At 40.1% G+C, this 14,241-nt stretch overlaps 1 protein-coding gene across 4 annotated transcripts in view; it reads left to right on the top strand.

Annotated features, from left to right (window-relative positions):
* The window catches only part of LOC117430552 (teneurin-1-like), a 162,407-nt gene that overhangs the window by 94,749 nt on the left and 53,417 nt on the right, over nt 1–14,241 (top strand). For 2 of the 4 annotated variants that reach the window (XM_059001084.1, XM_059001083.1), the window contains exons 6-10: nt 4,615–4,776; nt 7,942–8,150; nt 9,278–9,488; nt 11,682–11,783; nt 13,467–13,679. In XM_059001084.1, coding sequence (XP_058857067.1) covers nt 4,615–4,776; nt 7,942–8,150; nt 9,278–9,488; nt 11,682–11,783; nt 13,467–13,679 — 897 coding nt within the window. The remainder of the gene's footprint in view (nt 1–4,614; nt 4,777–7,941; nt 8,151–9,277; nt 9,489–11,681; nt 11,784–13,466; nt 13,680–14,241) is intronic. The other 2 variants (XM_059001085.1, XM_059001086.1) reach the window with 2 other exon arrangements.

The raw sequence follows: 14,241 nt of genomic DNA, 5'->3' as shown, positions 1-14,241 counted from the left end.
AGCTAAACACAGGAGACAGGCTGCTACACACAGAGCGTCAGGTTCCCCATTAAAACCAATCATGTTCTTTTTTATACAATCACAACACTCATATTTACAATAAACAATCACAGAAGCCCCCTCCTCATGTGCAGGGCTCCAGTATTTACTAGCTCCTATTTAACGAGTTTGTTGAAGGCAGAAGGCTCATGTTCTGTTCTGGTATTGACTGTTATTATGTGCTGTGGAACTGCTGACCCAGTACCAGGGCTTTCATTTCTTGCAGTGCAGTCTTCTGTTTCTAGCATATTATTAATAGTATTGCCATTGGAGAATTTAAACATTATAAATGAGGAATGGAAAGTGTTCGGTTTCCAGAGACCACGCTGTCATAAATATTCTGTGTCGAAACAAGGAAATCTTCTCCTTGTTGAAATGCAGCATTGAACATATCAAATTAGCCTTTAAATGTTAATCTTTTTCAAGCTGCCTCCATTACAGTATGATCTTTCCAAAACATATTATAATAGATGTAATGTCAGCTAAGGTAAAAGCACATATTATTCATGGAAATGCCAAATAAATCACGCAGTGGAAAAATCTATTACCTAGAATGCCAATCTTTCAGCTAGGACTCATTCTAGATACCAGCCGTTAGACACAGAGCCAGCCTTGCTCTCTGAAATGCTATTGGCTGCATGCTCCCTGCTTTCCCCCAGCGACACGTTGAACCGATCATTTTTTAGTTTTATTCTGTTGATTCTGTATTGAATCAACCTTGTGTAAAGATGGGAGGAAATAAGTTGGCACAGTGGAAATCTCTTTACCTGTCACACTGAGGCCAATAATACATAATGCAATGGGACTGGGATTACATTTACATTGTGGGGTTTTAAGAGAAGTAAAAAAACTACTGCAGGTACAGTATGTTCTGCTAGAACTGCAAGACATCAGAAAGTTCAAAGTGGTTTATATTTAGCATCTATTGAATAGCTGTGGTTTTGTTGTACAGGGTCTTATTTACAAATCTTTAATGCCACTCTACTGTAATTTGCTCCACAGCAAGTCAATATTGTGTGTGTCAACCGGCCACCCAAATAAAGTCCTGATATCTCCTTCTTATGCTCTTAAATGTCCTGAAATAAAGGATTTTTTAATCATTTACACCTTTTTGTGTACATTTATATATTAAATATTGGCTGTATGAGTTTTCAGGCGTTGTAAATTTGCATAATTTGCATTTTGGTTTACAATTTAACCTCCAGGGACAAAGAAGCAATTTCCTTGTAACAGGCCATTAAGTAATTATAGAACTGAAACGTGTCATGCAAAGTGCTGTAGAATAATATTGTGCTCCTAATTTCTTCGTCAGCCCCTCTCATAATGAAGGTAGTGCACGTGTCGCAATGGATACAGAGGCTGAAATGTGAAACAGCAGGGATCTTGTAATCAGATTTGCGGCACGGTAGACTGAGTGAACATCAAAACAACAGTGTGAGACACTTTTTGTCATCAGATTTGTTAGTTGTTTTTCCCACAAACCAAGAAACCAATAACTGGTTACGTACCTATTTGCTAGCTCTGAACACTGTAAATAAAAGCTGTAAGGCACATTTAAAAAATATTTAATACATAAATTGTATTGAGCTGTGTAACGAGAGGTCTAATGAAGTCCATTGCCTCTCTAGAAGGTCTGATCTATAAGGTACAACCTAAAAAGGGAGCAATAGTCTTAGGAGAAAATGAAAGGTCTTGATTTTTTACAGTTCATTAGGGCAAAGCAAAGGAGTTCTGTCAACCATGCTTTTGGTTTAACAGATGGAAAAGTGCAATGTAATGGGTAATGTCAAAGGTCCGAGTCAGAACGGTACTATTCCAGGCAGTATATGTATTGCAGATTCAAGGCCACTTGCCTTGAAGGTAGTAGGACTTGCATGCTTCGTTGTGATCGTATTGATTGGTCCACTTTGCACTTTGAACAAATTCTTATTCAGAGGAGTGCAGCTGTGAATTAAGCACTGTGCAGTTGCCTGTAGCTCTCAATTACATAGACAGCAGTCAATCAAATCCATCAACGTAAGCACATGTCATTACTATAGGTTACCACAAGCACATTTGTGTGAAATATCTCCTTGTGACCTTCGTCTTATTGGATGAGCCAACCGACTTGCACCGTCGAAATAGCAACAAAAAACAAAGTGATGATTACCTTGCTAACAGCTAGCATATAACTAGTATTTATGGTACTTTACTCAGAAAAAACCTGGTGACTGCATCCCCTTTTGGCTGTATAGTTTTGCTCACAACTGGGTTAGGTATTTTTTTTAACTTCGGACTTGTCGTTCTCTTGCTTTCTCGCACAAAGCAGTCTGGGCGAAGGAGAGTGACACTGTCTTCCAGCAGTCTCATTGTGTTGCCATGTAACAGTGACTCTCCAGCACTCTGGTGCACTGCAGTGTAAACTAACGACCCAGCTTCAGTGCTATTGTACTGCTTGCTCAACGGTGGCATCGACCCAACACATAAAAAAGTAATGTTCTGTATATTGACTCAGTCACTGGAAATGCAGTCCCCCCCGGTGAATACTTCACTGCAAGTCAGAGAAATACGTGTTTGTTTTAATCAATTAAGAATTACATCTCTAGGGGGGAGGACAGGGGGATATCATTGCTTTTTGTTTGTCAAGGCTCTGTCAAAGCTGTAGTATCTGAAACAACCAGTCCCTGTCTTCAGTACCAGCTTCGAATAGTGCAGTCAGAAATGCCTGCGCTGCCATTGTCTTTGACTGCAGGGAAATATACAGCAATGTAATGTAACCTCAGTATATATTCAATCTCCCTGTAAATCGCTAACAGCAGTATATTTGAAAGTCTAATATAGTTTTGTTGTCATATAGATCTGTTGTAAACAGCTGGGAAGAAGCCTGTTTATTTCAAAGCCTTCATCAGGCTTTCATACATGTGTTGAGAAGTATTTTTAGAAGTGCAGCAAAATAATATAACACCAAAAATATATATTTCACAGCCACTTACCGCGGTGCTAAAACAAAAAAAAATGTAATCCAGTTAAAGCAAAACCCACTTTCCAAGTGTGAAAGTGTGATTTATATTTCTGCCTACTTAAAGAATGAGGGAGAAAAAATCTAGAGTGAAAAGATGTGTTAGGAGCAAACCTATCCCATTCAGCAGATATGCATTCACTTCTTGTAACAATAAAAACAACATCCGATATAGTCTTGCTTTGGCTGCACGGTGCTTGAGTTATCTAAAAGATATATATATATATATATATATATATATATATATATATATATATATATATATATAATATATATATATATATATATATATATATATATTATTTTTTTTTATTTTACTGCATGATAGCAAATCGTTTTAGTATGACTTTTTGTTTTGTTTTAGAACTAAGTACAAACAATCATGCAAAACAGAACACTGATTACAGAAGTTTTTATCCGCCAGCATCTGATTTAATTTGTGACCAAAACCTGACCCCTATTAGTGAGGCCATGCTGAGGGTGATGAAAAGTGTTTGCATTAAAGTAAAAAAATAATAATAATAATTCAGAGATGCCTAATTATGATATTGTTGTGCATTTTTGAAAGCAGATAGCTCTAATTAATTTACTGCTGAAGTATGTTACTCTAATGAAAATTGGTTTGAGCAACCATGAGTTTAATTAAGCGCTGTACTGTACATGAAATGATTGGGGGGGGGGGGGGGGGGTCCTGTGTTTTTAAGCAGGAATAATGTGAAAAATATGCCTTGTCTACTTTTTATAGGGTGTATAACTGGAAGAAGGATTAAAGGCACTTTGATGTTGTGGGAAGTGAATTGTTCTGATCTGCATATCCAAGTGCTACACAGGTTACTATGGCTGTTATGGAGATGTTTGTTTGAAGAACAGCGTTTGCTAATCACCAGGAAGTTTGAATCTGCGTCTTCCTGCAGGGCCACCAGCTCATTATTGCCCCAGAATTCATTATTAGGCTTATAGATTAAAGAGAACACTGTTCCGCCCCCTATTTACATTGTTCACCTGAAGGTCAAATAGAAAGCAATGTAGACGAGGTGGTATGAAGATATAGCTTCTCTGTCCTAGTGGAAAAAGTTGCCAAACCCATATTTCCTCCTTAGATTAATTAGGCCAGAGCAGTAAAAAAAAAAATTAAAAAAAGGAAACAGTTTGTGAATCGCACATGTAAACATTGGGTTTGGTACACAAACACTTAGAGAACAGTCTTTTTTTCAAATGTTCAAATGTCTAACGGCTCAGTAGCAGTCTGATGAACATCATCATTAATGATGCAGGTAAGAATGTGCAACATGGTCTCTGCATGCCCTCTAGCTTTACTTCCCAAATCCTCCTTAATTGACCACTACTGTCATGCTGTGACTTTATAATCGGGCAGCAAAAACAATGTGAGATGTTTAAGAAAACGTATAGAAATCGAAGGTTAATATTTAACATTCATGTAAAAGACTTCATAGGCTTCAGTTCTTGCAATAACCTGCCTCCCCAGCAGGTGGGGGGTGGTGTGTACACGCCTATCAGTTGACTGTACTGTTGTCTCTGTGAAGCTCTAGGAATATGACTACCTGTTTGTTTTACAGCAGTGCACTTGTTTGGCCTAACATGGCAGCTGCAGCCAGTAGAAACACCTCTGTACGAGAACGGCATGAGTAAAGAGGGCAAGGGAGCTGAAACCATGGAAACCACGTTCTCTCCCATTGGTGGACCAGGTCCAGACAAGCCTGACCGGAGTGGAAGAGGAGGTAAGGTTATAACCCTGTGTTCTCACGCTCTGCCTCCTGCTCCATGCAGACCAGAGGAGGAGGCAGGTGGCACAAAGACCAGCAGGGCTCGGAGCTGGAATAACACAATGCACATACCTTACATGTATCCTTAAGTGCTGTTCTTCAGGTGTTTTATGCAACTAGCCACTGATCAGCTCAGATCTCGCCCTGTGTTAGATAGACTGCTTAGGTATGTCTTAGGAATAAAAACGTGCCTAAAAACGTGTCAATACATATTGTCAAACACATCCAGTTTCTATTGAGAACCGAAGTGAAAGGTGTCACTTATGATAGACGTGATTATGTGCATGTTTTATTTAATGCCCAAGGAGAGCTGTGTTTGTGTGACTTAAATAAAAAAACAGATGTGACATCAAATGGAAGTTTTCCACCAGCCAGGAGCTGCTGCAGGGTTAAATACACCAACAGTAGTATACTTTTAAAATATTTAGAATATATAAGACAAAACATAATCAGCAGAACCCACATGACACTGCTTATCCTAACGATGAACCAAAAACTTAAAACTAATTAAAATCCCCTGTGTTCTCCTTTATCCATATCCAAGAACTTGACATCTTTGTTGGTTGCCATTATGAGTCCCAGTGCTTCAAACTTTAAATGGTTGAGTGTCAAACTTTTAAGATGTCCTGTTAAAGAATAGAATTACAGATGTCTGACGCATCCGTCCCTCTGATTTACCAATTAAAATCAGGTAATCTGGGGGTTAACGCAGTTTAAAACACTGCGCCCACAAGGCTGGGAATATGATGCGGCCAGATGGTTTTATTTGATGTTGGCTGGGAATGCGAATTAATGATGATCAGCACTGTAGGCAGTTAATTAAAGCAGATGAAGAGACAGCATTTTAATCACTTTGCAGAAAAGCACACCGCAGGTTGATTAACTCTGACCAGTTTCCCACCGCCCCTCGTTGCAGAATGCTAAATAAATGTACGAGGCATACTAAAAGCAAAGTGTAATACCAAAATGGCAAAACACAGGATGCTGGTCAAGGTCTCACTGCCTGCCAGTAGCTTCCGTTTTGAAATGTTGTCTATGTGACAGTGAGCTTGTGGCATTCTACTAGTAACACACCATTGACTTAAATGTTGCAGTGCTATTTCAATCAATGAGCAGAGAGCAAGACACATCCTAGCCTAGCAGTACTGAGAATTGACGGCTCTGGAGAATCTTCCTCTAATAACCAAAGGGGGTACGTGGGCGTGTACAGTTAAGCTAAAGCTTTACATGGTGTCTCTTTAATGTGCTTGATTACACTGTAATAACACAGCGATTTCACATTTAGTTCTGTACAATGCCAGTACTTTTTTAATTACAAAACACACTTTAGGCAGTTGCAAATGTATTTATATATGTGGCAGTGTATTTACAATGTAATTACCATGTAACCAGATGTGCTGTTATGTGATATTAAATGAGACACATGTGAGACGCTTAATATAAAGTGTTACACCTTTTTTATATCACTGACATCCTGTCCCACTAAAAACTGGGTACTTTATGAAGATTAACACTAATACAACCGTCTCTATAGAGAGCCTCTCAATATGCTGTTACAGTATTGACAGAGCAAGCCGGTAATGCGATTTGAAATTCCAAACTGAGTTACCTGTATCTCTGAGAATACTGTTCCATAGTGCCTTGGGGCACAGTAGCTAAAAGCTTGACCAACATATGATTGAGGCAGATTTTGGAGATGGTGGCAAGACTAGTTTCACGGGTGTGCACTGAAGTGTAGGAGACGGTCGCTGCTATAGATAAGAAAGAGCAGGTTGCCCTTTCTGGTGCTGGGGTTGTATATCCCGAGACATCTGGCTGTACGTATCTGCGACCTTCATCTCTATTTCTGCAGGTGCTGTGCAGGGCTCATCTCGACTCCTGATTGTCACAGTCACGTCTCTAGTTTTAGGTGCTTTCAGGGGGGCTAGTGGGATCCTTACTCTGTCAGGGCCGGGTCTATCGCTGTGATCAGCGGTGTCAGCCTTGGTGGTGAACACTATGTCAAAGAGCTCACTGTGACATGTTTATTACCCGCTGCAGACTTCAAAGTGTACAGTAAAATACATTCCTCCAGGACAAAAAGGAGGACCGACAGTCTTTTTGAAATGTAATGCCGTTTACATAACACTAACAAATGGATGGACAAGCTCAGTAAGCTTTTATAATTGTCCGAGTAGTGAGAGTGGAGAATTATCTGTAATTATCTGCAACTTTGATGGCCTGTTTCGTCAAAACAAATTTTAGTGCGTGACAAAAATGAACAAAAAGACTTTGCAGTATAATGATGCACTTCATCCAGAAGATAATACATTTAAATGAATACTGCATAATGAAGGTCAGGAAGTCTTCTGTGTTACTGACAAATAAAGACAAACTTGTCAACGTTTGTCCAGTTTTATAACTAAATCTTGTTTCAGTACTACTGTGTTGAGGTGATGAAGTAGACTTCTTTCTGCAGGTATAAACTATAGAGAACATCATCTGACCTTGACCACTAATCATTGATTGTTTCTCAGCAGGACTGCTTTTGTGTCTCTGAAAAAAAAAGGTTAAAAATGTAAGATGGGCCTTAGGCTATCTGCACACAACCTTATCTGACTTTAACTGAACAATTTAAAAGGGGGCTAATGTCTAAAATCTTATTAGGAATTGCTCAAAAACCTTTTAATTGAATTCTCTTAATTATAGTGACCTGCTATTTATAGTCTTCCTTGGGCAAGTTCTTTGGAAAATCATTAAACTTGTTATCTGCACCTATCAGGGTAAGGTTTGAGGAGAGAGAGACGAAACAGCTGTATCTCCATTCCTTACACCTTGAGCCTAAGCTCTGTTAACATACCCATTTTATATTTTTACCAGATACATAGATGTTTGAGCAACGTGTGGAATTATCAGTCAGGAGGTGGGGAAATTACTATATTTTTTATAAAAATGAAATAGCCTACCCTAGCCCAGCTGCAGCTGTGTTTTATGCTGTTTGCTGTGGTTTTGTGCTCCATTGACTCATCTGGATAAATAAAGGTTTTGATTGACAAACTGGATGGGAATGAGTAGGGGGGGGGTGCTTTGTGTATTGACTGCAGTGCTAACACTTGAACTGGTCATTCTGTTCTTGCTCAGGAAAGACAGTGTTTCAGAGAGGCAGGGCGATAGACAGAGGGGAAGTGGATATCGGAACACAGGTGATGCAGACCATCCCTCCTGGTCTCTTCTGGCGCTTTCATGTAACCATCCACCACCCGATGTACCTGAAATTCAACATCTCCCTGGCCAGGGATTCTTTGCTAGGGATCTACGGCAGGAGAAACATCCCTCCTACACACACTCAGGTATCTGCAAGAACCCCAACCCCTATCCCCAACCCAAACCCCTATCCCCAACCCCAACCCCTATCCCCAACCCCAACCCCTATCCCTAACCCCAACCCCTATCCCTATCCCTATACCCAACCCCGACCCCAACCCCTATCCCTATCCCTATCCCCAACCCCAACCCCAATTGATCAGCTGATGAGATAGAACATGCAACTTTCACAGAATGAAAATAACTGGGTCTGGTATTTAAAGCTCATTTGCTTCAGGTTAATGGTAGTGCCTAAAATCTATTGGCAGCGGGGGCGGGGGGCGGGGGTCCATATTGCCTGGCAGAACCAACCCTTCCTACTAATTTTATTCTAATTCCCTTTGATTTGTACACCGAGATCGCGTGTGCGTGTATGTGTGTCAGCCTGGTCTTTGACATTGGTGAATGTGCATTGGAGCAGCTCCTGGGGTGCTTGGTTGCAGACAGACATCTGTTCCTCTTGACCAGAAATAGTAATACTGCATCACCGCTGATACAGTTCCTTCAGGTCCCCCAGGCTAACACGAGAGTCACTGCCCTGCATTTCCCACTGATTTATGATGCAAGGCAGTTTGTTTTTTTATTCATCTTGTTACATCTGCACATGGTGAGACTGGCCGTAATTGTAATTAACTGATTCATTTGAGGATATTGCCAGGAGGTTGGCATTTGAGCATGAACAAGGAGGCCTCGGGGTTTATTTTAATGACCTTGAAGCCTCAGATCTAAATACCACCACACTTTAGCTCTGTATTAATCCCTCCAGTGTTTTCAGTTGGTGGTGAATGATTGACTTCTCTGATCACTAAATGGATCAAAAGAATATGATCCAATGAGGTCTGTGATACTCTGCGTTCATCCTTTTTTTCTATCAGTTGTTGTTAACATTTTGCTATTTGTTAAAGTTTTGATGTTACTGCACTTCCCTAACTCCAGGCTACACCCATTCCCCTTGATTTTACTCCTTACTTATATAAGGCAGTACATTTCTACCTGTTTTACAAATAGAGATTTACAACAACATTAACACTTTGCCCTGCTAATAATAATGTAAGATTGTTTACTTCGTTTATTATTGGTGTATTTATTTATTCATTCATATTTTTTCTTTCAGTTTGATTTCGTAAAGCTGTTGGATGGCAAACAGCTGATTAAACAAGAGACCAAAGGTTCCGAAGATTCCTATTTTTCCCCTCGGAATCTGATCCTTACATCCTTGCAGGAGACTGGCTTTATAGAGTACATGGACTTGGGAACGTGGCACCTCGCGTTCTACAATGACGGCAAGAAGATGGAGCAAGTTTTCGTTCTCACTACCGCCATAGGTAACGAACAGCGGGCCAAACAATTTAAATGAGGTCGTAGGAATGCAGAATGAATAAACGGGTCATTTACTACCTCCTCTGTTTGCTCACAGCGATCTTAGAAAACAAATTGTGTTTACTTTTTAACTCGACTGCAGGGTCACAATGCCTGGAATGCATTTCTAAATAGCTGTACAATAAAGAAAGGCCCATTAGACACATGTACAGATAGTGGCACTGCAATGAAGTTGCTCTTTAGCAGAGAATGTGTCTATCACTGGAGATCTTTGCCTGCAAATTACATTTTTGGGGGTTAATGAAAAAAGTCTTTAGTTCTTTTCCAAGGTCAGCCATTATTGTATACTTTGAGATATTATTAAAAAAAGATAATTACTGACATTTTCCAGTATAGTAAGATTTATACTTATTTTATAAAGTTACGGCAGGTTGGAAATGTGCTGGCACATGAGACGTTTTTGTTTGTCTGGTTTATTTATTTATTTATTTTTGCAAACAATGTTTTCTTTTTTGTCTAAAATAGCACAATTCCTCCTCCCCACTGCCAGGTGCATCAGGGCTTGCAGCCAGCTAAGGGAAGTTTCTTATTCCCAATATCTGTTCTACTGTGCATGGTGTCTAATTAGAGTGCAGCACCAGGGTTTCAAAACAAAGGTGAAAAGCAGTCTCTGAGTGAAAGTGCTAAAAGGAAAGCGCCTCACCCTTAATTGACTGACCTTAGGCTATTCATCTGCAAGCAGATGTCGTTGAGAAAGGTGTGAGATTCATTGAAGCATTGCCCAGCTGCTTCCGATAAAGTTCTAGCTCAATTTCGGTCCACTGTACGTGTAGCGGGGGCCCTCTCATAAACAAATGTATCTGTGCTGCAGGATTCTCAAGGGTTTCACAGATAAGCTTTGCATGCGAAAAGGTCACAGAGACAGAAGCGTCTGAAAGCTTGCGCGTTTTTATCTTTTATCGTTCGCCTTTTCTTCTCCAACGTGATTGATAGGGAGGACAAGAAAGCACATACATTGATAACAAGCTGAAATGCAGCACAGAAGATACATACGTACTAAGATTTAATATTAAGATTTTAATGCATCTGCATTGTGTTGAGCACAGTCATCTTGTTAAACGTTTTCGAGTAATTACATTGCAATAACTATGCAACTACAGATGGAGCCTGCTCAAATAATTGCATGGAAATAGCTTTGTGAATAAAATCGTTTTGCCTGATTTAAATTACAAGGTAATGGTATCATGGTATTGGCCAGTTCCATGTAATTAGGCAGCAGTGTGGAGTAGTGGTTAGGGCTCTGGACTCTTGACCGGAGGGTCATGGGTTCAATCCCCGGTGGGGACACTGCTGCTGTACCCTTGAGCAAGGTACTTTACCTAGATTGCTCCAGTAAAAACCCAAATGTATAAATGGGTAATTGTATGTAAAAATAATGTGATATCTTGTAAGTCGCCCTGGATAAGAGCGTCTGCTAAGAAATAAATTATTATTATTATTATTATTATTAATAATTAAACATATATTGGTTATCATGTACAAACTGAAACCATTGGTAGTTATACAGTCATTACAATGCAATTACACAGTTATATACAGGGGTGTGGTCAGGACGGAGCGTGCTGGAATGCAGTTCCAGTACTATTTTCTATAGGCTTCTCAGACATTATCATTCTGCCACTGACACACAGACATGTAAAGTAAAGCACTCTGACAAGATAGAGAAAGATACTTTGTGCAAATACTTGTAGAAATCAGATGACTGCATTACCTATGATATGTGTTTCTAGAAGTCCAGTATAAGATGTGAATCTGTATAATTATTTTCTATAGTTCTATAGTTAGCATATATGCTGCCCAAGCAACACAAAGGGTATCCTGAGCTGTAGACAAATCCTATTTAAGCCATTCCTTATTTTTTTTTAAAGTGGAGGCCATTTCAGTACACTACTGTAGTATTACAAGCTTCCTGTAATGGGGCTTTCCTGCCAGGGAGAACTCAGTAGAGAAATACTGGACTGATGATCAAAGTAAACTGCTGTTTGTTTCCTGTTGGCAAGCGATAAAAAAGAAAGAAAAGAAAACATCACAATCAAAATAAATTACTGTCTGCACACAGGAACAATGGAACAACTTCATCAAGAAATATTGAATTTCTACCGACCAGCTATTACTAAGTATACACTTTATGTGTTTAGAAACCATGGATGATTGCTCAACAAACTGCAATGGGAATGGAGAGTGCTTCTCCGGACACTGTCATTGCTTCCCGGGATTCCTTGGGCCTGACTGTGCAAGAGGTACAGTTTTTCATTTGTGTAAATGCTGAACAGAAACATGCAGGGCACATGATGTTACTTGTCTATTCCCTGTGGGTGGAACATGGTTTGTGGACTGTGGGCAACAAGTCTAGGACTGCTACAGTGGGTCATACTGGGGCATTTGAGTGTTATTGTCCATGGTCTTGAACCATTCCCTGTCAAACTTACTTAATCAGTTCCTGCTTCCATGCACCATTGCAATCCTTGTGTGTGATGATTGACAAACAGCTCCTAAATCGTAAATTCATCAGGACCTGGCTGATAAAAATTCCCCCATTAATTTAGACTTTTCACGCACATTGCAGTTAATTAGATTTTTTTTCTTCATCTAGAGCATTCTCCTGACTTTTAAATGGCTCTGGGTTCAGTAGACACATTGCCAGAGACTCATTCCCTTATACTTCTGTACTGTTCAGGACTTTCTCTTTGATACCGCACCTTGTACCTTGAATGGTGAATCTCTGTAGCTGAGGCAATCTGACTGTTACTGAGCATGATGTGCATGTCTGCAAGGGCATGTTGTGGAGACTATCATCAGGGATAGAATTGGTTTTGCTGACATTGCGAGAGATTGTAGGGCCATTAATTCCTCCTCAAGGAGTCTGTCTTGTAAAGCAAAATCACAGAAAAGTCACTGAGACCTTGTCAGGTCTTAGGGACCAAGAGGCATTGAGTGGAGGGAAGGTCTGAGCTGCTGGCGTGAGGCTGGAGCCACTTGGGTACTCCCAATCATCATCAGCCATCTGAAATAAGTGCATTGAATCTTGTTGTGCCCGATAAAGGATAATGCACCTACTTTATCAAAGCTCCACTTTTACAGAACAATTAAGAAGCTTAAATTAACCTATGTTCACAAAAAAATATTAATAAAAAACATTTGCTATACAGGGGCAGCGCTATAATACGGCATTCTTTTATTTCACTGTAAATGACATGTGCAGTAGGTATTCCAGCAGAAATGGCAACTCCACCAGGAGAGTAATTAAAGCCCTCTTTCTGTCTAATTATGTGCATAGCAGTATCCATCTCTAAGAGCCATTTGTAGTAAATCTCTACTTCTTTCAATTAGTTTGTTTGCTCTTCTGGGTAACCCCTCCATATGTGCTGGAATTTTAAAAGCAATCGTGATTCAAAAAGAGAAAGCTGCACTGTAAGATGATTTGGAAAATGTGTTCTTTGGATGCCTGTTATTGGGATGCTGTAGAGAAAGATCCCTTTATAATTCAACACCATCTCTGGCAGTCAGTCTTGAATCAGCAGGCATGCTAAATTCAGAGGTGTCTGCGGTTCATCCTTGCAGGTTTTGTGAATTTGGTTTCACTGTATTACTTTATGTATATTACACTTAATGGTGCATGGAAATTGACAGCTGAGAGCTGCGTTTGGTGTGCGAGCAAAAAACACTTTTTAAGTTTAATAAAATTTCAATTTTCATGGTACTTTCCAGCAATAACCAAAAGGCATCCAAGAGAATCGGTGAGCTAGTTGCTCTTATTGGAGCTCAGCTGAAATGACACTTGAACAAATTGAAATGCTACGGGAGTGAACTGAATTTCATGGAGCGACCTGTTGAAAGCACACTGCAGTAGGGCTAGGTCTGCTCCGGCTCTATTTGTTGTCGTTATTAATGCCATTACATTGTTTCTTTCTTTTAAAAAAAAGGGTCACTGTTGTTTTCAGACTCCTGTCCGGTGCTGTGCAGTGGGAACGGGGAATATGAGAAAGGCCATTGCGTGTGTCACTCGGACTGGAAGGGGCCAGAGTGTGACATCCCCGAGGACCAGTGCATCGACCCCACCTGTGATGACCACGGAAGCTGCATCAATGGAGTCTGTATATGCATCCCTGGCTATAAAGGAAACAGCTGTGAGCAAGGTGCGCTTTGCTTTTCATGTGGTGGTTCTTTATTTGCTTTTCCTTAATGACAGGAACGGAGACTGCTTGGTATTGACCCTTTACACGGGATCGCTGGCTCTAGCGTACTGCACAGTAGAAAATCTTTACTCAGTGGAAATAGCTTTTAACAGACAGCTAATATAGGTCACTCATCGTCACTGAGCACCTCTCTGTCTTTCCTGACACTATATCTGATAAGGCTGTCGTTCCCCTCAACTGAATCCATCTGTTGCTATTTACTGTTTGGATCTGAACCAGCTGAGGCAATCCCAGAACCAAACATCTCAATAACAGAGCTAAAAGCAAAAGGTGCATTTACCATGTCAATTTGCAGCCATATCACACCGATATTCCACACTAGCAGATGTTCTGCAAGATATAACGTCCAGCTGGCATGCAACCTGCAGAAATGACCATATAAAGGGGGTTAGAAAAGCCATTTACTCTTTCAAATCGGGAGAAGAAAAATCTCAAAGGAGGAAAATCCATCTTCATGTGAGTTCATTTGGTGTTAGATGTTCCAATAAAAACAAAAACCCAT

Source organism: Acipenser ruthenus, chromosome 26, assembly GCF_902713425.1.
Source record: "Acipenser ruthenus chromosome 26, fAciRut3.2 maternal haplotype, whole genome shotgun sequence".
NCBI classification, from domain to species: domain Eukaryota; kingdom Metazoa; phylum Chordata; class Actinopteri; order Acipenseriformes; family Acipenseridae; genus Acipenser; species Acipenser ruthenus.
The sequence above is the reverse complement of the archived record's forward strand: the minus strand, read 5'-3'. Positions and strand labels throughout refer to the sequence as shown.